Source organism: Trichoderma evansii (assembly GCF_050947405.1).
Source record: "Trichoderma evansii strain SZMC 28006 chromosome Unknown GGI43scaffold_11, whole genome shotgun sequence".
NCBI lineage: Eukaryota > Fungi > Ascomycota > Sordariomycetes > Hypocreales > Hypocreaceae > Trichoderma > Trichoderma evansii.
In genome coordinates this window covers 779,485-805,709 of record NW_028145195.1, presented here as the reverse complement: position 1 = coordinate 805,709, position 26,225 = coordinate 779,485, and the positions used below count along the sequence as shown (strand labels likewise).

General features: G+C 51.5%; 8 protein-coding genes and 2 non-coding genes across 10 annotated transcripts; 4 read left to right on the top strand and 6 right to left on the bottom strand.

The window, feature by feature from the left end:
• Positions 1-522: 522 nt before the first annotated feature.
• Positions 523-632, top strand: GGI43DRAFT_t127. Its single transcript has one exon. It is a non-coding gene; the product is annotated as a tRNA-Leu (tRNA).
• A 96-nt stretch (positions 633-728) lies between these two features.
• Positions 729-1,629, bottom strand: GGI43DRAFT_59838 (uncharacterized protein). The gene is made up of 2 exons (XM_083210060.1): positions 1,068-1,629; positions 729-1,007 (listed from the first exon to the last, which is right to left on the bottom strand). The coding sequence occupies exons 1-2, from the start codon at positions 1,417-1,419 to the stop codon at positions 913-915; spliced, it is 447 nt and encodes a 148-aa protein (XP_083060260.1). The 5' UTR covers positions 1,420-1,629; the 3' UTR covers positions 729-912.
• An 870-nt stretch (positions 1,630-2,499) lies between these two features.
• GGI43DRAFT_t122 lies at positions 2,500-2,579 on the bottom strand. The gene has a single exon. It is a non-coding gene; the product is annotated as a tRNA-Arg (tRNA).
• Positions 2,580-2,628: 49 nt separating this feature from the next.
• On the top strand, positions 2,629-5,147 carry GGI43DRAFT_59898 (uncharacterized protein). Its single transcript, XM_083210063.1, has one exon. It carries the CDS (start codon positions 3,172-3,174, stop codon positions 4,831-4,833), a length of 1,662 nt encoding a protein of 553 aa, XP_083060259.1. The 5' UTR covers positions 2,629-3,171; the 3' UTR covers positions 4,834-5,147.
• GGI43DRAFT_59897 (uncharacterized protein) lies at positions 5,148-6,122 on the bottom strand. The gene is made up of 2 exons (XM_083210062.1): positions 5,906-6,122; positions 5,148-5,821 (listed from the first exon to the last, which is right to left on the bottom strand). Exon 2 carries the CDS (start codon positions 5,796-5,798, stop codon positions 5,463-5,465), a length of 336 nt encoding a protein of 111 aa, XP_083060258.1. The 5' UTR covers positions 5,799-5,821; positions 5,906-6,122; the 3' UTR covers positions 5,148-5,462.
• Positions 6,123-8,385: 2,263 nt separating this feature from the next.
• On the top strand, positions 8,386-12,904 carry GGI43DRAFT_59344 (hybrid sensor histidine kinase/response regulator). Its single transcript, XM_083210057.1, has 3 exons — positions 8,386-8,644; positions 8,814-11,900; positions 11,972-12,904. The coding sequence occupies exons 1-3, from the start codon at positions 8,577-8,579 to the stop codon at positions 12,675-12,677; spliced, it is 3,861 nt and encodes a 1,286-aa protein (XP_083060257.1). The 5' UTR covers positions 8,386-8,576; the 3' UTR covers positions 12,678-12,904.
• Positions 12,905-13,960: 1,056 nt separating this feature from the next.
• On the bottom strand, positions 13,961-15,423 carry GGI43DRAFT_384326 (glycoside hydrolase superfamily; the record flags this gene model as incomplete). The annotated part of the gene is made up of 2 exons (XM_083203504.1): positions 13,961-15,090; positions 15,162-15,423. 2 exons carry the CDS (start codon positions 15,421-15,423, stop codon positions 13,961-13,963), a joined length of 1,392 nt encoding a protein of 463 aa, XP_083060256.1.
• A 511-nt stretch (positions 15,424-15,934) lies between these two features.
• On the top strand, positions 15,935-17,976 carry GGI43DRAFT_406477 (tyrosine-protein phosphatase). The gene is made up of 3 exons (XM_083206149.1): positions 15,935-16,517; positions 16,604-17,500; positions 17,608-17,976. Exons 2-3 carry the CDS (start codon positions 16,635-16,637, stop codon positions 17,741-17,743), a joined length of 1,002 nt encoding a protein of 333 aa, XP_083060255.1. The 5' UTR covers positions 15,935-16,517; positions 16,604-16,634; the 3' UTR covers positions 17,744-17,976.
• GGI43DRAFT_59619 (mitochondrial 37S ribosomal protein mS45) lies at positions 17,817-19,735 on the bottom strand. Its single transcript, XM_083210058.1, has 2 exons — positions 18,911-19,735; positions 17,817-18,672 (listed from the first exon to the last, which is right to left on the bottom strand). The coding sequence occupies exons 1-2, from the start codon at positions 19,328-19,330 to the stop codon at positions 18,130-18,132; spliced, it is 963 nt and encodes a 320-aa protein (XP_083060254.1). The 5' UTR covers positions 19,331-19,735; the 3' UTR covers positions 17,817-18,129.
• Positions 19,736-20,421: 686 nt separating this feature from the next.
• Positions 20,422-22,033, bottom strand: GGI43DRAFT_423233 (response regulator; the record flags this gene model as incomplete). The annotated part of the gene is made up of 2 exons (XM_083208214.1): positions 20,422-20,613; positions 20,684-22,033. The coding sequence occupies 2 exons, from the start codon at positions 22,031-22,033 to the stop codon at positions 20,422-20,424; spliced, it is 1,542 nt and encodes a 513-aa protein (XP_083060253.1).
• Positions 22,034-26,225: the final 4,192 nt, after the last annotated feature.

The following is a 26,225-nucleotide window of genomic DNA, read 5'->3' as shown; positions in this document are numbered from 1 at the left end:
TCGATGATGCGCAATTCTTTTCTTTCCTTTTTTCCTTTTATATATACGACAATGATATGACGACACTCCCGGCTTGGTTTATTTTTAGCGAAACGTGCGGATTTTCTCTGCCTGATTGTTCTTTCTTTCTTTCTTTTGTCGTTTTCCTTTTGTTTTACAGAATTTATGGATTGGGTTCAGCTTTTATGCTTGTAAGATTCGGCGAGTTTATGGCTTTTGGGAACAGAGTCGAGGATGGACTTTGTCTTTTGATACGGCGATAGGGTTGGATAATGACGGCACACACTTTTGGATGCTTCCTCTCTCACACGATTATATATATATGTACATCTCCCGCAATTCTCCTTTATAGCAACGATGAATTAGCTCTCCATTTTGCACGAATACGACATTGCGCATTTCGAGACGCCGTAGTAGTATCGCTGGACATCGCCCTTTGCCAGATTCTCTACCACCAGCATCGGCAGTACTCAGAGTTCTTGGACCACAACAGCTGCACAATAGCTCATTCAATTCGTCCAAGGCACTTTGGCCGAGCGGTCTAAGGCGCCGTGTTCAGGTCTAGTTTGGTACCACCAAACGATCTATTCGCGGTCTAGAAATAGGCGAGGGTTCGAATCCCTCAGGTGTCATATGCAAAGAATTGTTTATTTTTTTTGCTTGTTTTGCGAAAATCTTGATTCTTTTCTTTTCTTTTTTTTTCTCATTCGGTGTTTGCATTTCCACTGTTGCTTCGTTCTATGTTAAACCTAAACCTAGGATCTATGTTGCTATCTAGATAGTCTGTTAAATACAACTTTTTTGATCAATATTCGCTGCTCTCCCACACATATATTCATTCATATGCACAAAATCGTAATCGTGGACAATCAGTAGTTCATCATGTAAATCGCTTTATATAACTCGGCCTCTTTAATGCTCATTGAAAGGTCTGCAACGGTTTGCAATGCACAGGCCATTGCAGCAAGCTCCAAGTGATTGTCCGGTTGCATCATCGACACAGGCACCTAATTCATAAGTATGTTAGCATATCGTCTCTTAAATACAGTAGCCGAAAGCAAACTCACTCCAAGTCTCGACACAGGTGCCTTGGCAAGTAATACTAGTGACTGTCTGTGGTGGATCAATCACAACTTGCTGTGTTACGCCGTCGGACGCGATTGTGCTGCTCAGGTTCGCCGGGCCGACGGTGTCAATCACACATGCCTGGAGTACGTCGAAGTCGGGAGCGTCAATCTTTTGTACTGGAAGTGTGCTGTATGTAAAGACGGGCTTGCCATCGGCTGGGACGGCGAGAGGGAAAGAATGGTCGTCGCCAACGGAGCGAAGAGTGACGTGAGCGACTTGAACTGTGGTGTTTTGGGCGATGGACACGCCTGCAAAGAGACCGATGGTGACGAACGAGGAGAAGAAATTCATGTTGGATGAGGCTGAGGAAATTGGTTTGGTGCTCAGAATAGTATATTTGCTTGCTTCAACAGGAAATCCGTTTGTTTGTTGTAGGTTGTCGATGGACTTGTGATGATCTTCTATATACTAGTGGTCTCACTAGTTTATATATTCTGTAGAGTTGCATTCGCTCTACTATTACTTCATACCTATGTTTAGATGTAAGCATAGCGACGATCCGAAGCATAGTGATGATCCCAGGCATAACGACGATCCCAATTTGCTCCTCGCCAATCAATGTCTCGTCAAGTCTATTAGATTAGTGATCACTTAATACAATACGAGAAACTAAGGAAAAGGACAAAAAGCAACCAAAGAGGGAGAGTCGGTGTGAGACGGCTTTGGTACACTCCTAGAATGATAATTGATCCAAATACGATCAAGAAGCTAGATGAAGATCGATCGGCTATTTCCGCTGTCACCATCAAGTCAAACAAGGTTGACTGAAAAGGCTAATTACGCTGAGATATATCCGGCTTATACTCTTGCTGCCGAAATCATGCACCAACACCAACACGATGGACAGCTGTATTCTTGCTTGTACTGGCCTCGCTGCCTCCTTGATCGGAGTTTTGGATGGCTAAATTGGACGTTTCCACCAAAAATGACACCCAAAGTCCATATGTACGGTGACTAGACGGGATCACCGTATAAGGGAGCTAGGATAGAGAACCGGGTAACATCGAGTTGCTATTTTGGGTTGCTTACCAGCGTTATTCTATTTGCAGAGACCGCTTTCTCGGGGACATATTTCTCCATTAGTTAGGTATCGTATCTATCTCGTATAGTCCCCTCGTACGGTTACTATAAAGCCTCTATCCGTGCGCATCGCGAAAAAGAAAAACTCTGAACGGCGGTAGAGTGCGAATCGAGGCTGGATATAATAGCCAAGCTTTCGTCCCCAAAATCGGGTACTGGCAGAGCTTACTTCCTCATCCTGCGAAATCCTTGCTAGCAAAAGTCAACCTCTTCTCAGAAAATATCACGACTTGATGATATCTCGTCTGGTTGGCAAAAAGATATCCTCGTCGAAAGGAAATAGAAAAAAATTGACCGAGACAGGGGTCGAACCTGCAACCTCCTGATTTACTTAATCGTAGTCAGACGCTCTGCCATTGAGCCACACGGCCTATTTGATGGTAGTGCCGGGAATATCCAAACCTATTAGTCTGTTGTGGAGACACCAAGACAACAACACGCAGGCAGACACACAAACAACCAACTGCTCTGCCATTACTTTGGCGGCTAATTAATGTTCCATCTGGAACTACAAAGTACAATTACACGCGAGCTCGACCGTAGAGCGGGATGGCCGGTGAGTGGGGGTTTAAATATCAAATCCAGATAGAGGCCGATGGATCCTTGAACTGTGATTCTCTCTGATAGCCATTGCTGCTGCTTCGTTTCTTCGTTCCTTGATCCAACTGCCGTTTCCTCTACTGTATGCGTGTTTATGCGTCGGAGTCCCAATCCGCTTCCCCACACGACACTTCTCTTTTGTTTAAACGAGATCTCCGGCGGGGTTACAGAAAGTTGTGTCGTTGGTCTTTTTCCCGCCCCTTGTTGTTTTTTTTGTGTGATTTCTCTATTTTGTCAGTTTTGCGCATCCGACCGGCCTAAGACGCTTGTTGGATCCATTTTCCCTTTAGTCTCGATATTAGTGACGCCATGAGCTAGAGGTGCCGCGCCCCGAACTGTCAAGACTCCCATGCCGCTTCATCCATGAGTAACAGAGCAGCACAAGCATGCGACGGATGCAGGGTGCGAAAGGTGAAATGCAATAGCACGCAGCCGTGCTCTCAGTGCTCACACCTGGGCCTCGGGTGCATCTACTCACCGTCGACTAAGCGGAAGCCCAGCGTGCGCAACAGGCTGGTCACGCAGCTCCGCAACAAGTCAAACATAGCGGCCACGAGCCATGGTAACGCTTCCCCGTCTGACTATCCCGAAAGGCCGCCGGGTCCAGCGGTCACGTCTATCGCCGGCATAGTGAACCCAGATCAAGACGGGACCCTCTCTGCCGGCGTTGCTGCTGCCGGGTTTGGTTTTGGCGCTGGCGTTGGTGTTGTTGGTGCAGAGCCTCCCGCATGGGACAATCGTACTTTTACCCCAGGCTTCTTCATCGGCATGCTGGCCAAGTATGAAGAGCAAGTGTATCCGGGTAGCCCCATCATCACCAGCTATGAGGTCCGCCAGGCAATTGGCAACATGCACGCCAACCTTGACGATGCTGCCTTTGTCCATGCGGTAGGAGCAGTGACTATCAATATGACGACGCCCACGGTGCAGGGTGAGGCTGGTGCTAAAATGACAGAGCTGATCCGACTGAGTCTAAGTGCGTATAGGCGGGCACAGTCGACGGCGGACGTCCACAATGGAAGGCTGACGGAAACGCGGACAACCTTTAGACGCATCATGACGTGTGTCTTCCTCGCCGTGTCCGTGATGGCCTTTGGCCGCCTCGACCGCTGCTTCGCCATGCTACGTGAGGCCATGACCATGGTGCAAATGATCCAAGTCCAGCAGTGCTCGCACAGCGCAGTGCCCCTTGAGCCGCGCGACGTGCCCAAGTTCCAACGTGTGTACTGGCAGGTCTTTATCCATGAGCGCTTTCTGACCATTCTCTCTGGGTTTCCATGTATCATGACGCCTCTGCCCACGGGCCTGCCAGTGAGGGACCCGTCGATCCCCGCCCACATCGACGTTGGTTTCAACCGTCTTATCCGCCTGTTTCAGATCATGGACGGGCCTTTGCTGCTCTACTGGAGCGCGCAGCAGAACCCGACGCAGCCAGTTGCGGGCGTGTGCCTGCAGTGGATTGAGGGCAAGCAGGCCCAGCTGGATCAAGACGAAGCCGGTGCGTCAGAGGCCGAGCGAGGACTGATTGACAGTGGCCGGGGGACTTTTACAGAGCTGCAGCATGTTGATCTGCTGGTGACTAGGCTCTGGATGCGCACGCTGCTCTGGCAGTTTGGTTTGATGCACCATCTTTTTCGCTCGGTGCCGCAACACGAGGACTTGGCCATCCATCTCCAAGTGTATCGGCTCTCTGCGCAGCTGCGGAACCTCGTGAGTCACCTCGAAAACGTCTCCACCATTGTTACACACGGCATTGGATTGGTGCAGAAGATTTTCGAAATCACCAGCACCGTGGCGGACGTGCTGGCGCTACCGCTAAGCTACGGCCAGACCCAAGAAGACGTGAGAAGTCGTATACAAGATTTTGTGTTTCTGGTGCGTTTCTTGTTTAGCTTTGAAAGAGCCGAGAGGGAGCAGCGAGATTATCTGAGCGAGAAGCTGGAAGGGCTCCAGCAGCAGTATACCATCGTCAACTTTGCTGACATGGTTGGGTTGAACCCGATAGCACACGGTGCATACCACTGAGCGAATGGCGAATGTTGATCTTTTTCTCTTTAGATTTTGGCAAGGGCAAATTGATACACTGCATAGGACTCTGGGTTAGCATGGTTCCTCTTTTTTTTTGTCTCTCTTTTTTCTTTTCCTTGCGTGGGCTCGGGATTCTTGTGGCACTTCCGTACAGAGAGACAGGTCTGTACCCGTATACGACAGCTAATATTAGACCTTACCCCATGTTTTTTCCGCAGTCTCCCGACCCTTTCTCCATGTTTTGTGTTCCATTAGTGTGAAACCCCCGTCGTACCCAGTATTTTTTTTGAGTTGGGAGTTTGCCACAGAGGCGGGAGGGGAGTGAGGATTGGACGAATCGCGGACGCTGGATATGAATTTGAGGCACACTTGACACTGTCCTGAAGAAACACTAAGAAGTAGCAAAACTTCTCTGCATGCTGTCAAGGGCACATTACCCGACGATTAAACCATTTATTATCAGAGGTGTCTATATTATTTGACATCCATCTTGAAAACATTCATTCATTCATTCATAACTGACATTTCTCATGCATCATGTCTTTCAGATCCCGTCATAATCGAACTTACAAAATCACCAGGCACAATCTTGGGTTTCCCATTTCCTTCAGAAGCGCCCAGGGCGACTAGTATCCTTCTCGGTTGTTGCGAGACTGAGATCCCCGAGCGGCTCGTTCAGCGTAGTGGCCGGTGTAGTACTCCATATAGAAACAATAGTAGTACCAGTAGAAAAGGCGGTAGTAGTAGTAAAAACTCTCGTCGCCGGCGTACGAGCCATAGGCATAGCAGTCGCAACAGTAGCAGTCAAAGGAAGCTGCGCAAATCTCACAATGTTCACCAAAGGGGTGATGACCGTCACAGTCGCCCCAGCCAAATTCAGAGTCAGAATCGTCATCCTGATCATAGTACTCGCGGTTCCAGTATCCTCGAGCCCAATAGTTGGAGAGCTCTTGGTCTGACATGCTGAATTCTGAGTGGATGGCAACTACGACTAGTCAGTTAGTGAGATCGACAGACGGGTTGGGAGGGGCGGGTGCGGAATGGCTGGCGGGGCTGTCCGAGCGCTTACAGTTGCTTTAGCTGGATTTTGGCTGGTGCGTCTTGTCCTCCCTGTGCTCTGTGCTCTGGGTGGATCAGATGCAACGGAAGTTTGTGGTGGATTCGAGAGTTGGAGTAACTGGTTGATTGCGGATGAAGATTTGAGTCGAAGAGTTGAGAGAACTGGGAGAAGAAGTGAAGTTTGATTTTCCCATTTTGAAATTTGTGCTTTGTGGCCTCGGGTCACGGGACAAAGGAGAGTTTGGCATGGCAAGAGCTGCCCTCATTAGCGAGAAGGAAAAACGAGGCAGGCATCCTGTGAATAGGGCCTACGGGGGATTCCTATGGCGGCTTCAGGGCGTGCGGATAGACGTTTTGCTGGAGTTTAGGGCCCTACCAGAGATCTCACCGGTCCTTCAGTGCCCGTCAACAGGCGATGTAGTGCTGGAGATGCCCCATAGCAGGGACTCCGCACTCGCAAAGCTCCGAACATGCTCTCAGATTACTGCCAGTAGTGCCCAGATCTTGCTCCACTGCCTCATGCTAACCTGCAATATTACTCGCACATGTATCAGCTGATGTCAAAAAGGTTTTACGGAGCATATGCCGATAAAACATGCATGCAGCGAAGCTCACGGTATGAAAGGGGGGCGTTTTCGTCCCATCTGCTGCCACCGTTGTGTCCCATGCCCAAGGGCCAAATTGGAAGCAAAAAGGAAAAGCACCACAAAAAAAGGGCGAAGTGGGAGCAGATCCCATCGGCCCTTGCATATTCCATCTTACTAGTGTAGTATGGATCTTCTTATTTGTTGTTCCTCCTCCAAGTGTACGTACTGTTACGAGTAAGGAGCACTACTCGTACACCCGTCCCTCCTAGTAAGCTGTCAGCTCTGGCACCAATATCGGATCAGTGCCGAGAGCTTGTAGGAGTGTTTGTACACGCTGCTGGGTATGAATCCTTCGCAATGCTACAAGGCAAGCACATGCTGTCCGGATCCTACCCGGCACTTTGGCAGACCTTTGTCTCGGGTCGAGACCTCAGAGACTCTTTGGCGCCCGCAGATGGGCTGGCTGGCTCGGCATTTGCTGCGGCTGGCGCGGCGTTTTTGAGCTCTGGGCGTGTACTAGTACCGGCTGCTCTGCGAGTCTCTTCCGCCAGAGAGCTGCGAGAGACAAAACGCTCACAGGCACCAAGTACAAGTACAGCTGTTGTGACCTGTAGTCATTTTTGGATTTGATTTGATTTTCACATGGAGTAGGCTGAGCGCATCGTAATAGGCCGCCTTGCATCAATGCAACCGACAACTTACACCGGTACGACATGGGCTCCAGCGCCAGCCAATGGCGGTTGCTACTCCACGCACTACTGTCTGTCTTGGTTGTGCAAAGAGAAATTGAACCTGCACTGCATGTGAGGGAGGGGGCGTGTTTTGTTTACTGTCTGTGTGAAGTATCTACCTTAGGTGTCTGTCTGGCTCTTCTAGGAGTCCCAGCAACAACTCAAGCCTCCAAAGCCGCCTCTATACGAGTGCTGTACGGCTGAGTACCTGACGGACGGGTCATTCTGTGTCCGCATGGCTATGGCTGCTCGTGGTGGCATTCGCTAGCCAGTTTACCGTCTCCGCACTTTAGGTCTTACCAGCATCAGTGGGCTTCTGATTCGACGATGCCCTGTCATGAGCCCAGGCCAAAGGGTCTGTCTATCCACCACAGCCTTGTTCAGGGTCCTCGGATTTTTTTTGCCTACCTTTTCTTTTTCGTTCTCGGCTGGTCTTTTTTTCAGGGTCCCCCTCCCCAGAGACCCAAGACAAAGCACCCACTCCCCGTGATAGTACCGGTAGCGGCAGACTTTGGACTAAGGCATCAACGCCACGATACATGGCCTGGCTTCGGCCGAGGAAAAGTCCACCCTACCCGTAGCAGCCGCCTGTTTGCTGTTTGCTAAGGAAAAGGCAAATTTTCTTTATTTTTTAGGCATTGCGGCCGCTAGAAGCCCAGCCCTTTGATTTCCAATGTTCCAGCTTCTCCCCCTACCTGACTTTATTTTCCCTTTGCCCCTGCTCACGAACGCTGCAGTCCATCGTTGGAAGCTTTTTAGCGACTGAGGCTGCAAGTACTGTCCGCCCGGATTTGCGGGACCTGCTACAGCGGCTGATCCCCTCGCAACTGACTGGCCCTGAGTTGCCGTTCCGTCAACTTCGCCTGACCCTTGCCCTCTATCCTCCTGCACTTTTTCACTTTCTCGCATCTTCTCTTGACAACCGCATCTCAACTCTCCATCCCTCGAATCTTCGTCTTCATCCATCAAGCCTTTGGCCATCGACCTCTCTCTTCGATACGCCTCTATCAGTCAACTCTCACTATCCATTTTCAGCTCCTGCCCAGCTTCTGGCCTGCCAACGCCGCCAGTCTGAAAGCATCGTCCAGGTCGGGCACTGTCAAGAAATCATCATCTTTGATTTTATTTGGTGGTGAATCCCGGCCTCGACTCAGTTGCTGCAGCCTTATTTGCAGGGCCATTTGAATTCTCATCCATTCAGTGAACTTTGGGGCCCTCGTAAGCAGTAACTGACTGCGCATTCTCATTCGACGATTCTAACCGCGGAACACAACCTACCCCAAGGAACATCCTTGCCTTTTCTCTCTCTTTTGTCTCCCACACACAACACCATCAACACATCGGATAGGTGCAGCGCCAGACAATGGATGGGCGTCCCATGCCGCCCTATCGGGCTGTGTCCGAAGCAACGCGGCAGCGCGAGACTTTCAAGTCAGTTTGTTACTATGAGATTTCTAATTTTTTTCCCTTGCCTCTGCCTTCGCCACGCTACTCTATATTCCCTCCTTTTGCTCAACGAAAAGGCGTTGGGGAAAAATTACCATTGAGTCGATGGGTGGGTGAGAAAGAGAAACCTGCTAACAAAAGTGCATGGCAACAGATATGATCCAACTTTGCTGTCCACAAGCAAAGTGAACAACAATGGCGAGCCTCTCCCAAGCTCTGAGCTGACGCCTTCGCAAGATCTGGTCTTAACTGGCCTGGCTCAGTTGGCCGTATTTCAAACTGGCACTGAGCGGGCATTCATTTCGCTATTTGACGTAGAGCACCAGTATTTCATCGCCGAAGCCACTAGATTGCTTCCCTTGTCGGTAGAGGATAGCGACCTCGGCCTCTATATGTGCGGCACTGCCATTCCTCGCGCCCATAGCACTTGCGAGTATACTGTTCTAGAATCTCATCGCCTTGAGCGACCGCGTGGAAGCACATCTATCGAGAAAGATGCAACTCAGTTTGATCACTGCGAGAATGACAGCGATCAGCTACCAGTTCTTGTGGTCAAAGACCTGGCGACAGATCCTCGTTTCAAGTCGAAGCCTTATTGTCAGCCTGGAGGTGGCCAGCATTTCTATGCTTCTGTCCCCATTCGCACTCAGCGAGGCATCAACATTGGCGCTCTCTGTGTTGTCAGCTCCATGGCAAATTGCAGATGGAATAGCCAATTTTCGACCCTGATGCGCAGGCTCTCTTTGGCCGTCATGGATCATTTGGAGGCCAACTTTTCAAAGGTAGCCTATATGCGCAGCGAGCGCATGATTCGTGGCCTAGGCTTCTTTGTTGAAGGCAAAGCTACAGCATCCTCTTGGGGCCCTGTTGCTGGCCGCGAGACCTTTACAGAAACCCCAGATGCGTTACGCTTGGCCCGTCAAGCACTCCTGGGAGAGAGCGAAACCCCCAGCAAACAGCCCATCTCAGAATTGACTACACACACAACCCCCAATACTGAACGATCTCTTTCGCCAGATAGCAAACAGCCTGACTTGAATCCCAATAAAGATCGTCTGCCCAAGCCTGCACCAGAGACAAAATGGGCTGATAGCTTTGTCCCTGGTCCTAACCCAATGGTTGACACATTCTCGGAGGCTGCACAAACAATCCGTGAGTCTCTTGAGACAGACGGCTGCCTCTTCTTAGACTCCTCTGTAGGGTCCTTTGGCGAATATGGCGGTCGTTCCAAGGGGTCACGAAAGAGCCGCACTGCCAACCCCTCGTCTCGGGATGATGAGACCAGCAGCGAGGATGAAGACGACGACAGCGGGAGTGACCTTGATGAGGAAGAAGACATTTATTCGCAGCCCGGTGGTGACGACGGCAGTACTCATACTACTAATGGTACGCCTACTGAGTCTGAAGCCAAGAAGTGGCCAACCTGCCAAGTCCTCGGGTATTCAACAACGGAAAGCCGTCGCATGGACTTGGACGATGGCTCGCTGCGGAGAGTCAACATGGCACAGCCATTCCTCGCAAAGCTCCTTCAGCGATATCCAAAGGGTCATATTTTCAACTTTGGAAGCAATGGAGAATTGCAATCCAGCGACTCGTCAGACGACGATGGCTGGATGACAGATCCTTCGAAAGACTCTGACAAGGCTATTCAGTCAGCGCCACAGCCAGTGCCGGACGACGCCTCTCAGTCTAAGCGCCATAAGCGTCCTTGGGCACGTCACAACGAAGGACGAATCATCCAAGAGGTGTTTCCAAGAGCCCGCAGCGTGGCTTTTGTCCCCGTCTGGGACCCTAGAAAACAGCGATGGTGCGCTGGAGCTTTTATTTACACACTGACTCCGACTAGAATCTTCACAGTGGGTGCAGAGTTGAATTTCCTCAAGGCTGTTAGTATCCTGGCTATTGCGGAAACACTTCGCCTGAAGACATTCGCTGCAAACCAAGCCAAGTCGGACGCCTTGAGCTCCCTGTCACACGAACTGCGATCGCCTCTGCATGGTGCCGTCCTCGGCATTGAGCTGCTTCGTGACACTGAGCTTACCGTCTTCCAGGGGAATATTGCCCATACAATTGAAATTTGCTGCCGCACGCTGGTAGACACAGTGGACCACCTTCTTGACTATTCCAAGGTGAACAGATTTATCCAGGCTAGAAAAACGGGTGGTCAAACGTCGGAACCTAGAGGACTACGACCAAGCACTGCACGATCGGTCGAAGAGGGAATGTTGAGTTTGTACAAGCACATTCGGCTCGATGGTATCGTTGAAGAGGTCATGGATGGCGTCTATGCCGGCTTCAACTTTATGCACATGGCCTTGCAGCTCGCCAAGCACAAAACTTCTGCCCACGCTTCAGACTTTACTGCGATGCGCCGTCTTGATGCCATGCAAGCTATGGAAGAGCTTGGCTCGAACGGCAAGATTGCGCTCGGAGAGGTGACTGTCTTTCTTGAAATTGATCACGCTTGCAACTGGCGATTCTACACACAACCTGGTGCAATTCGACGCATTGTGATGAATCTGCTTGGCAACTCGCTCAAATACACGCAAAAGGGCTCTATCAAAGTGCGCCTCAGCCAATCCAAGCCGAAGCGAAAGTCTTCAGCCGATGCTGTCGTCAACATTGTCGTGTCTGACACCGGGAAGGGCATTGGTGAAGACTACCTGCGCAATGACCTGTATAAGCCATTCTCCCAGGAAGATCATCTTGCCCCGGGCACTGGTTTGGGCCTCAGTTTTGTGAAGCAAATCACATCGCAGCTTAGAGGTCGCGTCAATGTTGAGAGCCGAGTCAACATGGGAACAATCGTTCGCGTCTCTCTACCACTTATGCAGACGCTGACGCCGCCTGATGGCACTCCACAAGTTGCTGAGAACGAAGGTGAATTCGATAAATACGTTGCAGAGGCAGCGGGTCTTCGTATCAGCCTGATGGGCTTCGACATTGGCAAGAGAGGTAGGCGGCGTATGTTGGATGGATCCTATACGGACCTCCAGGTTGAGATTGATCGCAACTGTCGCGAGTGGCTTGGTTCGAAAGTCATCACCGAAGCCGAAGCCAACGAGAAGCCACCCGACTGCGTCATTTGGATCGAGGATACGCTCGCCGCCTCTCCGCTGGAAGAGATCATGCATGGGCCTCCTTGCGTTGTCCTGTGCAGAAACACTCTTGTGGCTTATAAGAGCGCAGCGCAATTTGAACGGGTCAAGGCGCACCGAATCTTTGAATTTGTTGCACAGCCGTAAGTTGAATCCTTTTCTTGTTTGCCTCTCGTCATAGATTCAAACTAACCTTTTGTTTCCTCTATTCTAGTGTCGGTCCCCGTAAACTCGCCAAAGCAGTCGCCATGGCATTCAGACGCGGTAACGAGATGAAGTCAATTCCCATATCTCCCGTCAGCCCAAGCCAAGAATTTGCTCCCGCTGTTCCAGAGATGCTCAGCGACGTCAAGACGCAGCTGCCGACACCAATTCCCAGTGTCCAGCCTACGCAGAATCTACGTGTTGATAAGAACGATACTAAGTCTGCAACTCTGGAAGAGGCGAGCGAGCCAACGCTTGAAACCTCAAAAGCAGAAGAGGCAGTGCCAGAACCTGAATTCCTGCTCGTGGAGGATAACAGCATCAACCTCGACATTCTATCCATCTACATGAAGAAGCTTGGCCGGGCATATCACACCGCCACCAACGGCTCCTTGGCTGTTGAAGCTTACAAGGCGAATCCAAACAACTGCAAATACATCTTTATGGACGTCTCGATGCCCGTTATGGACGGCTTCGAGGCCACACGTTGCATCCGAGCCTACGAGCGTGAAAAGCAGCTCAAACCCTGTGTCATCTTTGCACTCACGGGCCTGGCATCGGAGAGCGCGCAACAAGAGGCCTTTGGCAGCGGTGTGGATCTGTTCTTGACCAAGCCCGTCAAGCTTAAGGAGCTGGGTATGATTCTTCGATCTAGAGGACTGCTTCCTGAAGAGCCTTTGGCTGTGGTGACCAAGAACGGTACACACTTTGCCTAAGACTCACCTACATGATACCCATAATTGCATTTTCTTATATCTATTCCTTATTACTGTCCTTCGGTCTGCATTTTCCATTTCTTAGATTCACCTTGCGATAGGTATTCCATTCAGTACATCGGCTTGCATTTTCATGCTACATTCCAGTTCGCATTTTATTCTGCAAATCAGTTCGCATGTTTTTCAACATTTCGGTTCGCATTTCGCTGCAGGGAGCAGTGTGATGGCCACATCATGGCCTGACCATAAAATACAAATTACTAAAAAAAACAGCACGTCAAACGAGCACGGATGAGAGCTAATGCGCTGCAATCTGCAGATACTAAGACGCCATTTCGTTGTTGATTTCTTTTCTATTGCGTCTCATTTTTTTCCGGCATACAAAAGGAAACTCTTTTTCCGGCGTGCCAGGACAAAGACAAAGGGTTACAAGCCACACAGGCTGAATACAAAATGGGGAACAGGGATTCGGAAGCTTTTCTTTTTCTTCTTCATTTGTTCCATTCTTTACTTTATATCCCGCATTTGACAGAGGTCATTCGCTCTTGCAAGCAAGACCGAACAAAACAAAATCGAAAACTCTCAAAAAAAAAAAAATCAATCTCATCGCCCACCACAACGGTATATATCTGCTCTTTCTACCGAAAGAATGTGGTTAATAATAAAGAGCAAATCGCGCGATACGAGAACTACAAGGCTATCGACGATACACGCATTCGAGTAATACAGACTAGGAAAGGCTAACGACGGACAAGACACGGAGTATATAAGAGACTATGAAGGTTATTTGACGACATGACGACATTGCTATTTTATAATCTTGCTTCTACTTACTTATTTTTTTTTTGGGGGGGAGGGGAGATGGATTCGGTGCGGTATTAATGCATTTATGAGCACATGGGGATTTCTATCCACGCAGGTTGAACAGGCCTGACAGACAACGGACGGATACCTCGGCATTGCAGCTTAATTTTTTGGGACGGTCTATTTAGTACAGTTGATCTGAGTACACGGCAGATACTTCATGCACATCTACGGGCAATTCAAAAACGGGCCTGGAAGATGGAGAAAGTCTTTTGACATGGTTTATCGCTCGCTCTAGTTAACTTCATCAACAAACAGTCTAGTCTAGGTAGTAAATGCCTAATTTTGATGACTAAAATATGTACTGTTTCATGATCGTACAATATGTCCACAAAAAGGAAAAATAAAGAAAAACAGCTCTATCTGTGTAAGTACAAGTACATAAGTATGTATATATGTGTATATATCACCATCAAGCTTTACGAAGACAGTAGCACAATCGGCTCACCATTGTTGGTGGTCACGCAGAGCTGTCCGTTGCCGTCAGCAGTGTATGTCGGGCCATTGCCGCCATCAAACACATTCTGCCAGCTACCGTTGGGGACCTGCGAGTTGAAGCAGAACTGAGCAGAGCTGCCGCTGCCACTGTTGGTAGTAAAGGCTACCAACTTGCCTCCCGCACGGCTCCAGGCATACGCCGTGGGCTCAACGTACAAGTGGGTGTGGTCGTTGTCAGCAAGGCCGCCAGCAGTGTGCTTAGCAAAGGTGAGCTTGGAGATGGCGTTGTACATGTCGGTCTCGGTGTTGAAGCCACTGCGCCAGAGATCTTCTCTGTTGGCAGGGTCGTTGCTTCCTGAAAAGGCTTGCTCAGAGCCGTAGTAGACAATGGGGATGCCTCGTCCGAGAATGGTATAGGTCAAGGCGTTCTTGAAGAGAGAGGTGTCGTTCTTGACGCTGAGGAAGCGGGGGTTGTCGTGGTTATCGACAAAGGTACCCAGCGCCGTCGGGTCAGGGAACGAGCTAAGACGGTCATGTGTGTCAACCAAGCTTTGAGAGGAGCCCGTCTGTTGATAAAAGGCATTCAAGGGATAGAAGATGGCATAGTTGAGCAGACCAGGCATGACCGACTGGTAGGGCTGCATAAAGTCTGGGTCTCCGTTGAAGACTTCACCAATGCAGTACACACCAGTGGCGTTGACAAAACCGGGCCAGTAGTCCTTCTCGACGTGCCTGACGGTGTCAATGCGGACACCGTCGAAGCCGTAGGTGGATACAAGGTTGGACACCCAGTTCTGGTATAAGCTCCTGATGGTGTCGCTCTGGGTGTCGAGATCTGGGAGACCGGCGAGCCAACAGTTTTCAATGCTGGTCTGGTTGTTGAAGTCGATGTCACACTTTGTATGGTAAGACGATTCTTGGTTCAAAGGAGAAGGAGAGTCGTCTGTGATGTTTGCGTTTCCCATATGGTTGGCAACAACGTCGACCATCATATAAAAGCCCTTGCTATGAGCAGCATCAACAAGACTCTTTAAATCATCCTCAGAACCATAGTGAGAATTGATAGAATCTATGTCTTGAGCCCAGTAACCATGGTAACCGAAGTCACTGTCTAATCAAGAGATATTAGCTATTAATCAAGAGGATAATTGATATCCTAGGTTGGGAAGATATATAACTCACTGGTAACGACGGGAGTGATCCAGATGGCATCGAATCCCATGCCCTTGATGTAGTCCAACTTGCTCTCCAAGCCCTGGAACGTGCCACCGCAGTAGTCATTCAAGTTTGAACACGCATCGCCGCCCGTATCACTCGAGCTGCGACCAATGCGATCAGTCAGGGCAAAGTAAATGGTACGAGACTTCCAGTCTGCCGTGTCAGCGCCAAGAACGGCAGGGAGAGAAATCTGCAAGAGCAGCGGAACAACGGATCGAAGCTTCATCTTGTTGCTGTGTGTTTCTGCTTGAATTCAGGCTGAGTTTGCAAGAGGTCTGTAGTCAGCAAGCTGATCTAAGGAAGAAAGAACAAGAAGTCAAAAAAGAGCTATTCTCAAGCCATATATATACATCGCCAAGCCCCTTTGATCAGACGGAAACAAACAAGACTAAAACAGCTCCCGTAGCGCATTGAGGCGCCATCTCAGCTCCGGCAATTAAACAACCCGTAGCCAAAAGAGCAACAAAAATCGGGAAAGCCACTTACAGACCTCCTGTTATAGGCATCCCGTGACGCCGATCCCAGATCTGCCCAAGTTCAACATGTCAAACACGCATGCCGGCCGACAAAGGGCCGAATGGGGCACACATCGGCCCATTACCATAGGGCTATAACTGGTCGAAGGGGGGAAAAGATAGTCGAAATAGCTTGTATGAGGTAGAGAGAGAGAGCCACTCCTGGGATAAGCATCGTTAGTCAGGGGAAGACTTTCAAACTCGCAAAAAAAAAAAAAAAAAAAGATAAGCAAATATAAAAATAGGGGAGCGAAACGAGAAACTAGCAAACGGAAACCAGCGAATAATGAAGAGAAAATAGAGCATAGGATTTCACATGTCTTTTTTGAATTAGGCTCCCATTTAGACCGTTGAATGGCCCTGACTCAAAACTCCCGAAAGAGGCTCACCCCCTTGCTCTCCACCCATGCTCGGCACATTTATTGGCGATTTGCTCAAGCGCCGGTGGCGTCGAATTGGAATTGCGGGGGACGCATAAAAGGCTTTAGTGGAGCAGAGCGAGAAAAGAGAAGAGTCCAGTCCACGCACAGAGAAGCAGAAGTGGAGAGTGAGAAAGAAAAGCACCAGGAGAAGCAGTAGAAGTAGAAGCGTCTTGGAAAGCTGACAAGTCAGCGGGACGCCCCTCCCACATTCCCGACCGCTTAATTACAAAGAAGGTTTCAGAAAGAGAGAGAGAAACTGCCGGGCAGAAAAAAAGAGCCGTCGTGTACACCACCTGCCTTCTTGTGCAGCTCTTATAATTTATACAGAGAGTACGTATCATCACGTACGGTATTCCAAACCGAGGCATTAGTACTCGCATAAGGTAAATCCACACCACGTTTTGTATGTGTATACTTCCACTTTTTTTAAACTGCTGACAAAAAATAACCACAATTAAAAAAAAAAAAGCCATGTCCGCGGAATCCTGCGCCTGTCAAAAATGATACATGCACCTTGTAGGGGTGCTGTTGTGAGCCTGTCCAACCGCATACTCGGCGCCTATAAAATCCGCACATTCGGTAGCAGCAGCATCTGCTCTGCTGCATCAAGCCACTCGAGACACCTCCAATCTAAAGCCAAGCTAACGCCGCGGCAATCAATTACACTTGACGGCAAATCATACACCACCACCACCACCGCAAGCATGTCTGATGCCGCCAAACCGCCCATCCCCAATCTCCGAGACCTCGCCGGAGGTTCTTCTTCCTTCCTCCGCCCTAACCTCATCCTGCGATCAGCTGCCCCTCCCAACATCGCGTCACCCGAGGTCGAGGCCCTCAACATCAGCACCGTCTTCGACCTGCGCTCAACCCTCGAGGCCGCCCGGCCAAACGCCTCCGGTGACATTGGCAACCCAGATGCCCCCGAGCAGTGGCCCGGCGGTCCTCCCCGAGTGCACGTCCCCGTCTTCGAAGGCGCCGACTATGGTCCGGAAGCCGTGGCTCTTCGGTTCCGGAAGTATGCGGACTCTCATCCCACGGATGGCTTCGTTACTGCGTACAAGGACATTGCTATAGCTGGTGCGCCGGCGTTTGCTACGGTGCTCAATCACATTGCCTCGGACGAGTTCGACCCTGCAGCCCAGAAGCCGATCTTGGTGCACTGCACGGCTGGCAAGGACCGGACGGGTGTCTTGTGTGCGCTGATCCTGAGTCTGTGTGACATTCCCGATGAGGTAGTGGCGGAGGAGTATGGTCTCACAACACAGGGCATGGCTGCTGCGAAGCCGGGGCTGATCAAGTACTTGGTTTCGACACCGGCATTTGCTGGAGACGAGGCGGGAGCCGAGAGGATGTTGAGCTCAAAGTAGGTCTCCCTTTTTGCTTCTTCGCTTCTTCAGCTTCAGCATCAGTTCATTCCATGACTCATTCATTTTCGTGAATTGAATGCTGACAAAAATGACACAACCACAGACCCGAAGCCATGGTAGCTACACTTGCCATGATCCGCAAGGAATGGGGCTCCACTGAAGGCTACTTCCTCAAGGAGGCCAAGGTCTCACCAGAGACCCTTGCACGCGTTCGACAGAAGCTTCTTATCAGCAACTAGACGTCATATTCCCCAGCAACATGCATTATAGAAACGTGTAGGTATATGTGTATGTGTATGATACAATTCCCTTTCAGCAGAGTACAATTAGAGGTCTTTGTGCATTGATAAAACGGGCAGGATTTGTGTTGCGGATATATATATACATCAGCTAGTTGTACATGACTCTTTTTGCGGGTTGTATATGCATAATATGTATAGGTATGTAGTAATACAGCTTCGTGTTGACCTCTTTTCTTTCGGTCCCATGGAGTCTTCATTTCAGTTCATCCCCTCTCTTGTCTTTTGTATTTCGACAGTCATTTCATGTATTTCTTTTTGTTTCTTTTTTGTTTCTTCTCATCATGTTGTACAAGCCTGTAGCAGCAGCAAGCAAGCAAGCAGACTTACGGCACAGACGTGGGAATCTTGACCAGACCGCGCTTGCGGTCGTCAAACGGCGCACCATATCTCCAGCCAGTGCCCTTTCTTGATCGACCAGTTCGGCCAACGTCATCGGCATTAATATCCTTGAACCGGAACTCGTAGCGGTCCGTAGTCACTCTCGTCGTGGCCTCCTCTTCTTTCTGCGCCTCGCGGGCGATACGCTGTGCCACTCGGTCCTCCTCCTTCTGTGTCGCCTCCTTGAACTTGGCCAGACTCTCCTGTCGAGTCTTACCCTGCAGGATTTCTCGCTCCATCTTGATGAGCTCTGGCTGTGGTGATCGCGTATCAACGGAAAGCATAGTGTCGTGGAAGGCCTTTGCGGCATCTTGTCGGGTAAAGTGCCGTGACTCAGATACGGGCACGAACAGTTGTTGCATCGTCAGCTTGTGGACGTGAATCTCGTTTACAGGCTCATGCGGTATGTTCTTCTCGCCCTCGCGGTATGATGTCTTGGGTAGCATGCCCATGACTGCTTTGGCATAGGGGATTGCCAGCTTCTTGCCCTATTTCGTGACAGAGTCAGCAAAGCTGTATCCAGCACGATATGCCGCCAGGTAAAGTAAATAATAACAATAAAGGAAATAGAGGTCGGTGTGTAGTATCAGAACATATAAATCGTTTCTAACCATGAATAAAGTCTTCAAGACTAATCGAATTTTTGAAATTGTCTCATCACGCAAAACACATTCTCTCAAAGCAAAGCAAAACAAAAACAAAACAGCAACAGGGTTATAAGCTTACCTCTCTCTCCCACTGCTTCTCCACCTCCTTCAGCCTCACCACAGCCGCAACTCTCCTCACATCAACGCCCATCTCAGCTGATACCGCCTTCAGAGCCTCTCCCCTCATAATGACCTTGTCCCAGATCAGCTCCCTCGTCGTCTCATCCAGCACCGGCTGGCTTCGGAACAGTGGGTTTAGAGGAAAAGGCTGATCTTGCAGCGGTCCTAAATACCGCGGGCCACCTTTGGCCTCTGCAAGCTCGGAGCCTTCCCTGCCCTTGAGCCACTGGTACATCTGCTGCCGAGCCCGGCTCATCTTCTGCTTGCATGGCGTCGAGCTGAAGGATCGCACAAAGGGCGCTGATTTGCAAGAGGGGAGGACACACGCTTCGACCACTGGGGCCAGCGGCACAGCAGCCGCCGGCAGCCTGGGGGGCATTTTTCTGAGGCTGTGTGGGTATCTAGAGATGGGGAAGAGAGGGATTGATTCTGTGCCTGCGGCTAGATCAATCAATTGCTCATTGAAAGCTGAACTAAATCAGGTCAATGGCTCGAAAAAGGTCTCGTATGATTAATATGAGTATGCGGAAATATCAAAAACCAAAAAAGCAAAGCTTTGGTGGCCCAATGATTTAGCTCAGCCAAATTTTGCGGCCCGGCGTCTTGTTCTCCCGCTTCCGAAGAGGAGGGGCAGAGGCATTCAAATTGGAACTTGCAGCAGGCATAATAGCGGGTTACTCCTGTACCTAATAATTGATGCAAGGGGAAATTGGGAAAAAAAAGCCATTACCTAAGCACTACTGTACATGGGAGCTCTCTCCTCAGCTGCGGCTGGAAAGGAGAACTGGGCAATAAAATGGCACTATTGGGTGCTTCGCATGCAACGGGACATGGGACAAATGGGTGATGGCATTGTAAGACAGAAAAGAGGGGAAGACACAAAAGAAACAAATCCTCTGGGGTCGCATTGACGGCCAGCTGCATCGTGTCTGGGCCAAACTAGTGGCAGGCTGCAGTTAGGCGTTCTGGTCTTCTAGGCAGTCATTGCCATCTGAGGGCGTAAGAGAGCTGGGGTCGCACATAAATATATATAAGAGTATAGGTCACCGGCAAGAGAAAAGGAGAGAGAGAAACTAGGCTTGGGAGACAAGACATTCCCATATATTAAACTCGCCGCCACTCGTGTGGAACGACGCCAAAAAGAAACAAATAGTAACTGTGTGTATCTAGCACTCAGGGTGCTCTGCCGCTACATCATCATTGCCAATGAGTAGGGCCATGCCGACCAATAAAAGAAAAATGAAATGAAATGTTCATCATCCGTTCCAGAACAAAGAAAGAAATAAAGAATTAGCAAAGGGCTAGCAAATTCATCGCAAGATCCATCCCTCCTGTGAGCCTTCCTTTTTTTACCATGCATTTTAATAAATCCTCTTGCCGCGGGTTGCCCCTCGTCCAGTAATGAAGAAGCCGTTTCAAAAAGAAAAAGAGAAAAAGAAAGTCCTAGACTCCGGTATAACAACCATCCGTTTACGATTCCGACAATTGAGTGCGATTCTTTTTCGATTGTTTCTTAAACGCCTGCGCTCGCTTGTTGGCAGCCTCCATCGCTTCTGCCTTGGCGGAGTATTGTTTCCACTCTCGCCAGCCTTGATAGTCGATGAGTGCCTGCATGCAGCCCCATTCCATGACCTTGCGCTCGAGCCAAACAAAGTTGACGGGCTGAGACATGACATGTTAGTTGTATTCAGGTAGGAAGGAAATGAGTATAACGTTGGATGAGAGTACATACCTTGGTCAGGAAATCATTGCAACCGGCTGCGAGAGCTTCGTGTCGGTCACTCTGGAGAGAACTGGCCGTGAGAGCCACGATGATAACGGGACTCTTGAACTTGGACAGACCTTCCAAGCGATCCTCTTCAGTCAGCTCTTCCGGGGGTGTGGCCTCGGCAGGCGCGTTGGAAAAGACGCCAATGCCGTTGATCCGCTCCAGTCGGCGAATCTCCCTCGTGGCCTCGAGCCCATTCATACCGGGCAGTTGGATGTCCATGAGGACTAAATGGAAGCCGCCAGTCCTCCACTTCTTGACCGCTTCACGACCATTCATGGCCGTTTGCCATCGCACCTTAAGTCTTTTGACAAACGCTTCAAGCAGCTTCAAATTGATAGGGTTGTCTTCCACAATAAGGACACTGATGGGGGGTACTTTGGCATTCACGGCGGGTGGAGGAAGGTTTTGTTGATAGTCCTGCTGCTGCGTCTGGCCTCTCTTCTTCTTGGGCCGTGCGGCGGGCAAGTGAGGAGACACCAACCGCTGAGGGGGAGAAGGAGGAGTGCCCGGGCCCATTCGTGCCGCAGCTGCTATTTCATGGCCTGGCGATCTGGGCATAGAGTTGCTCGGATGTGCCACAATATGCTCAGACGAGCTCGAATGCGTTCGCGAGTGAGAATGTCGCGTGGGATGATACGCGGCGGAATTGGGAACAACGCCGCCGCCGCCGCCGCCATTGTGCACGTTGGGTGAAGGAGTATGAGTTCTTCCAGCGCCTCGCGAGTGTTCTTGGCGATCATGGCGCTGCGACGACTCGCGATCCCTATGCGAACGAGGCCTGGAGCCGCCAGGAGATGGAATGGGAGGAAGGTGACCAGAGCTAATGACGGTCATGGAATGCGGCATCGAACCGTTGGAGTGCTTGGTGGGAAGACGGGGCGACGTCGCGGTGCCAACCACTGGAGGAAAATATCCTTCGCCAGTTTCGGATGGCCGCACGTCGTCGGCATAGTAAGCAGCCGTGGCAGAGCCAGGAATGGTAGGAGGAGGCGCTCGCGGAGAGGGCCTGGGCGTTGTTGTGTTGCGGGGAATATCGATGATGAAGGCCTCGTCAACAGACTGTCCGTTGGGGAAAAATTCCTCAAAAACAGTGCCCATGTGCTCATCGGGGCCCATGACACGAGAAACGCCAGTACGGGTGTTGAGGCGAAGAGTAAGATCAGGCGAGTCGTACGTCTTGCCCAACGAATTTGCGTATTTTCGCAGAATCATGTCGCGTACATCGTCAACGAGATCATTTGAACCGATGGTGACGAGCGTGGCAGAGGCCCTTGGCCTCGTGACCCAAATCTTGCGCGCAGGTTCAGCCATGCTGCTGGTCTCGAAGTCGTCGCCGAGCGATGACGTGGTTTCAACCTCGATGAGATGGGAAGGGTGCAAAGGCGCGTTGGCAGAAACGGGAGGCGCGAGATAGCTTGGAGTGACGATGACTGCGACCGGGGTTTCAGCGCCTGGCGTTCTAGGCGCGTTGGGGGAAGAGGGAACAGCAAAAGTCGTAGTATCGTCGCTGTTGCTGAAAAATTTGTATTTCTTGCTGACGCTTCTCCTTGCAGACGGGGACTGCTGCACAGATTCGTCAAAAGTGACAGTTTGATTTGAATCGCGGCTCGCTCGACGGGGCGGTGCACCAGGGCGCGCGGATACGTTGGTGGTGAGGGAAGATTTTTCGGCGGAAGTCGAAGCGGCGGAAATTGAGGCTGAAGTCGTGGAAATTGCAGCCTCAGAGGAGGATGCAGGCGCTGTCGAAGATGTGACTGGCAACTGAGACGGCAATTGCTGAGCGTCGACAGGCGGCAATGGCGATGCGGGATTCAGATTCAGCGGGCCATGACCGGCATCTGGCGAGGACGGAGCGTGAGAGCCGCGACCAGAAACTGCAGCTGCTTCTGTCGCTGCTGCAGTTGTCGGCAAAGCAGAGGAAGGTGTCTCCTGCTGCTGTTGTTGTTGTTGTTGTTGTTCCGATTCGACCAGCAGTTGCTCCTGCGGCGGCTGGGGCTGCTGTCGCTCCTGCTGGAATGGGGATTGCGACAGAGACTGAGACTCGGCCTCGGGCGACGGCAGCGGTGACGTCGGCGATTGCGATTGAAGCGGCTGCAACGGTGGCTGCGACTGCGAGGGCGATTGCTGCGAGGGCGATTGCGACTCGTCCTCGTCGATGCTGTCGAGACTCGGCAGGCTGGGAAGCGGCGTGGGAGGTGCAGGAACTGGAAAGTTGAAAGGTGCCGGAGCCGAAGGCGGCTGCGAAAGAGGAGTCGCAGTCGTTGGAAGCGAAGAGGGCGGAAACGGTGGCGCTGGCTGGCGTGGGCGCTTTTGCGCTTGTTTCTGCTGCTGTCTTTGTTGCTGTCTTTGTTGCTGCAGATCGCCAGAAATGGGGCCAGCAGAGACAATGGTGCTGGTGCTGGCGTCGCTGCCAGGGCTGGTGGTACCTGTACTTTCAGCAGCAGAGGCCGCCGTAATACGAGCACCAGCATCAGCGCCAGCACTAGCACTAGCAGCTGCCGTGGTGGTGCTGGGAGCGGCTGTAGTGCCAGCTTGGGCGGTTCCCTGGTCGCTGTTAATAACCGACAAACCTTGTCCGTCGAGCTGGGCCTGGCTCTCGCTCTGGTGCTGATAGCGGCTCGCTTCGTGGCCGTCTAGGCTTCGGCTCGGCGTCTGATCCTCAGCGCGGCCCCCTGCCGAAGCCGGGAGCTGGTGCGGGCGCTGTAGCTGCCGCTGGTCTAGTGCTGGCGGCGATACCTGTGGCTGCTCTCCTGCCAAGGCCTGTTGCAGAGCTGCAGAAGTCGAAGCAGAAGTGGCAGAGGCAGTCGTGAGAACAGATGCTGCCGAAGCCGCAGAAACAGAGGCCGTCTCCATGTCTATAGTAACTGCTGGGCTGGGACGATCGATTCCTTGCTGCTGCTCGCTGCCATTGTCCTTGTCGTTGCTGATACCGTGACTGATACTGTTGCCACTGCTAATAACGTTACCATTGCTGGCACTGCTGTCGTTGCCTTTGCCGTTATCGTTGCTGTGCTCGTCCTTGGTCTCTTTATCACTTTCGACGGTTCTGATGGCAATGTCTTGAGCTTGCTTCGGCGGTAAGAGTGCGGTTACTACTTGTGTTGGTGAAACCGGCGTGTCTGTTGGAGATGCCAGCGGCGTCACGTCTTCATTGCCATTGCCGTCTTCGGGAACGCTATCTCGCTTCTCAACATCAAAACCCTGCTTGGACCATCGTCTTCTTTTCCAAAGATGATGCTGCTTTGGACGCTGCTGCTGTTGCTGCTGGTCGGCGTCGTTGCTTGTCTGGGCAGAGTCACCAGCATCGCTGAGGTCGTCGCCACCACCACAGCCTCCTATTCCAATTCCTGCATCTCCCGTCATCAGCTCCAGGGACAATGACAGAGTCTGAGACGAAGGCTCACGTGGGAATGGAAACGACGGTCTCCGCGAGCTCGTGACAACTCCTGGAGTTGTAGGTGGTGACATTGACTCAAGGTCATCAGTTGTCGACGCTGAGGACTGGCGTCGCCGCCGCCTAAACAGCGTAGCCTTGAGCTTGTTAGCAATGTCCGGCGCCATCCTCTTTCAGCTTCGTTTGCTGCCCTGAAGCAGGAGCAGGAGCAGGAGCAGGAATTGCAAATGGCGTTGCCGAGACGTGTGCCATGCAAGAGAGACAAGGGGACCAGCGAGAGATGGCGAGGGGCCGGAGATTGGAACCGCAGGATCTGATCTGTTGTGGTGATTATCCGAGAAAGCAGACAAGTGCAAGGGGGGCTGCCAGGTGGACTGAAAACGAGAGGACAGGATAGAAAACGAGTCGGGATGGAGTCAAAAGGCGGCTGGTTAGGCCAGCCTAGCCAGGGTTGGTGAACGAAGGACGAGGGGAGAGCAAATAATCGAGAAGCAGAGGGAAACGAGAGGAGGTGGGAGAGGGAGTGTGAATTCCCAAATGTTGAATGTTGAGAGAAGGTGTGTGTTGTGTTGTGCGTAAGAGAGAGAGAAGGAAGACCGAGTCGAGGCAAGCAGAGAAGGAGAAACAAGGAGGAGAATTGGAAGTCGCCGAGGCCTTTAGGGCATCACGACAGCGCATGCAGCTCGCATGATCAGTCGCCTGCAGTCTCTGGGCGCTTGGACTCTCCCGCTGCCGGTCGTTTGTAGGCGAGGTGAAGCGAGAGCGAAGGTGAAGGAGAATGGGATGAATCAGTTCAATTCTTATGCGAGTGATGGGTTCCGGGCGTTTGGCCGGCGCGGGAGGGTACTTGCGCGGTACCAAACGAGAGCTGCGTCTGCACGCACGACCAGGTACTCGTATTGGACTGGAGCTGGCTGTGTGTGTGGTTGATTGAGCGGTTCACGAGCTGCGGCGTCTTTTTTGCCTCGTTTTCTCTGCCTCGCTTCGCTTCGCTTGTCCTTGGCTTCACTCCTGCCTCGCCTTGCCTTGCCTTGCCTGCGCGATGCTTGTCTTGTCTCGTCTTGTGCTTGTGCTTGTGCCAGAGCCAGATGGGATGCAGCCTCCTCTTCTCGGGGTCCAAGGCCGGCCCCTTGTTTTTTCAGCACAGCTCGAGCTTTAGCAGCGGCAGCAACTGCCTGTATTTAGATGTACTGCAGTGGTTGCTTGCGCCTGTACCGGTACAAGCCAGGGGGGCACCAGCAGGATGGCCGCGCAGACATGGGGTTGTAGTGGATGGACGGACGGATACAGGTAGCTTGTGGCTTCGGCGGTGGCAGCACTAGTACCGCTCGGTAGCTGTGCCAGCTAAATCTGCTAGCAACTCGGACGCCACGGTACCTGGGCTTGCTGGGAGGACGAGGCGTGGCAGCAACTGGGATGGGGCCCTGGAAATAGCCAAGCGAATAGGCAGCTTTGCCCGCAGTCCTGGCAGGGGGGCGGCCAATTCACCTTTGACTCGCATTGGACATGGCACGACCCTTTCTTTTCTCTGGCTCTTCGCATCTCATCTCTTTTCTAGATCCCCTCCAGGCTGCCCGCACTAGAGTGGCAGAGCTCCACGCTTGCCAGATGCTAAAGTGCTAGTCCTGATAGCAACAGCACTCCATGCTAGCAATAGCAACAGGACTCCATAAAATGGCAGCTTAGTGCTCCGTATTTCGTGCATAGGGAGATGGAGTGAGATCAAGAGCAAGCAGCTGGAGACGGGCTAGGCTAGTGCTGTTGTCTAAACTGCTACTGTAATTCTCCATCAGGCCCTGTGGCACACATAGCTTGTTCAATGGCTGGCGGCCTAGCTCAGGTGGCCGCTCCTTTCTTGCACATCTGCTGAAGCTATTCGCAGTGTTTTGTGCAAGCCAAGCTGCGTGCGGACAGGGGGAGCGGCACAAGGGGGGACAGCAAGGCCGGCGAGCCAGTTGAGGCTGACGAGGATCCCTTGCTGGGCGCTCTAGGCGGATGCGCCGGGGGCAATCATCCGCCTGCAGCCAGGGATTTGCACAGACCAGAGAAAGAGGGGGGAGCACAGAGCTTGAATCTTGGAGGGGAAGCTCCGCAGTTGGTTTTTTCGTG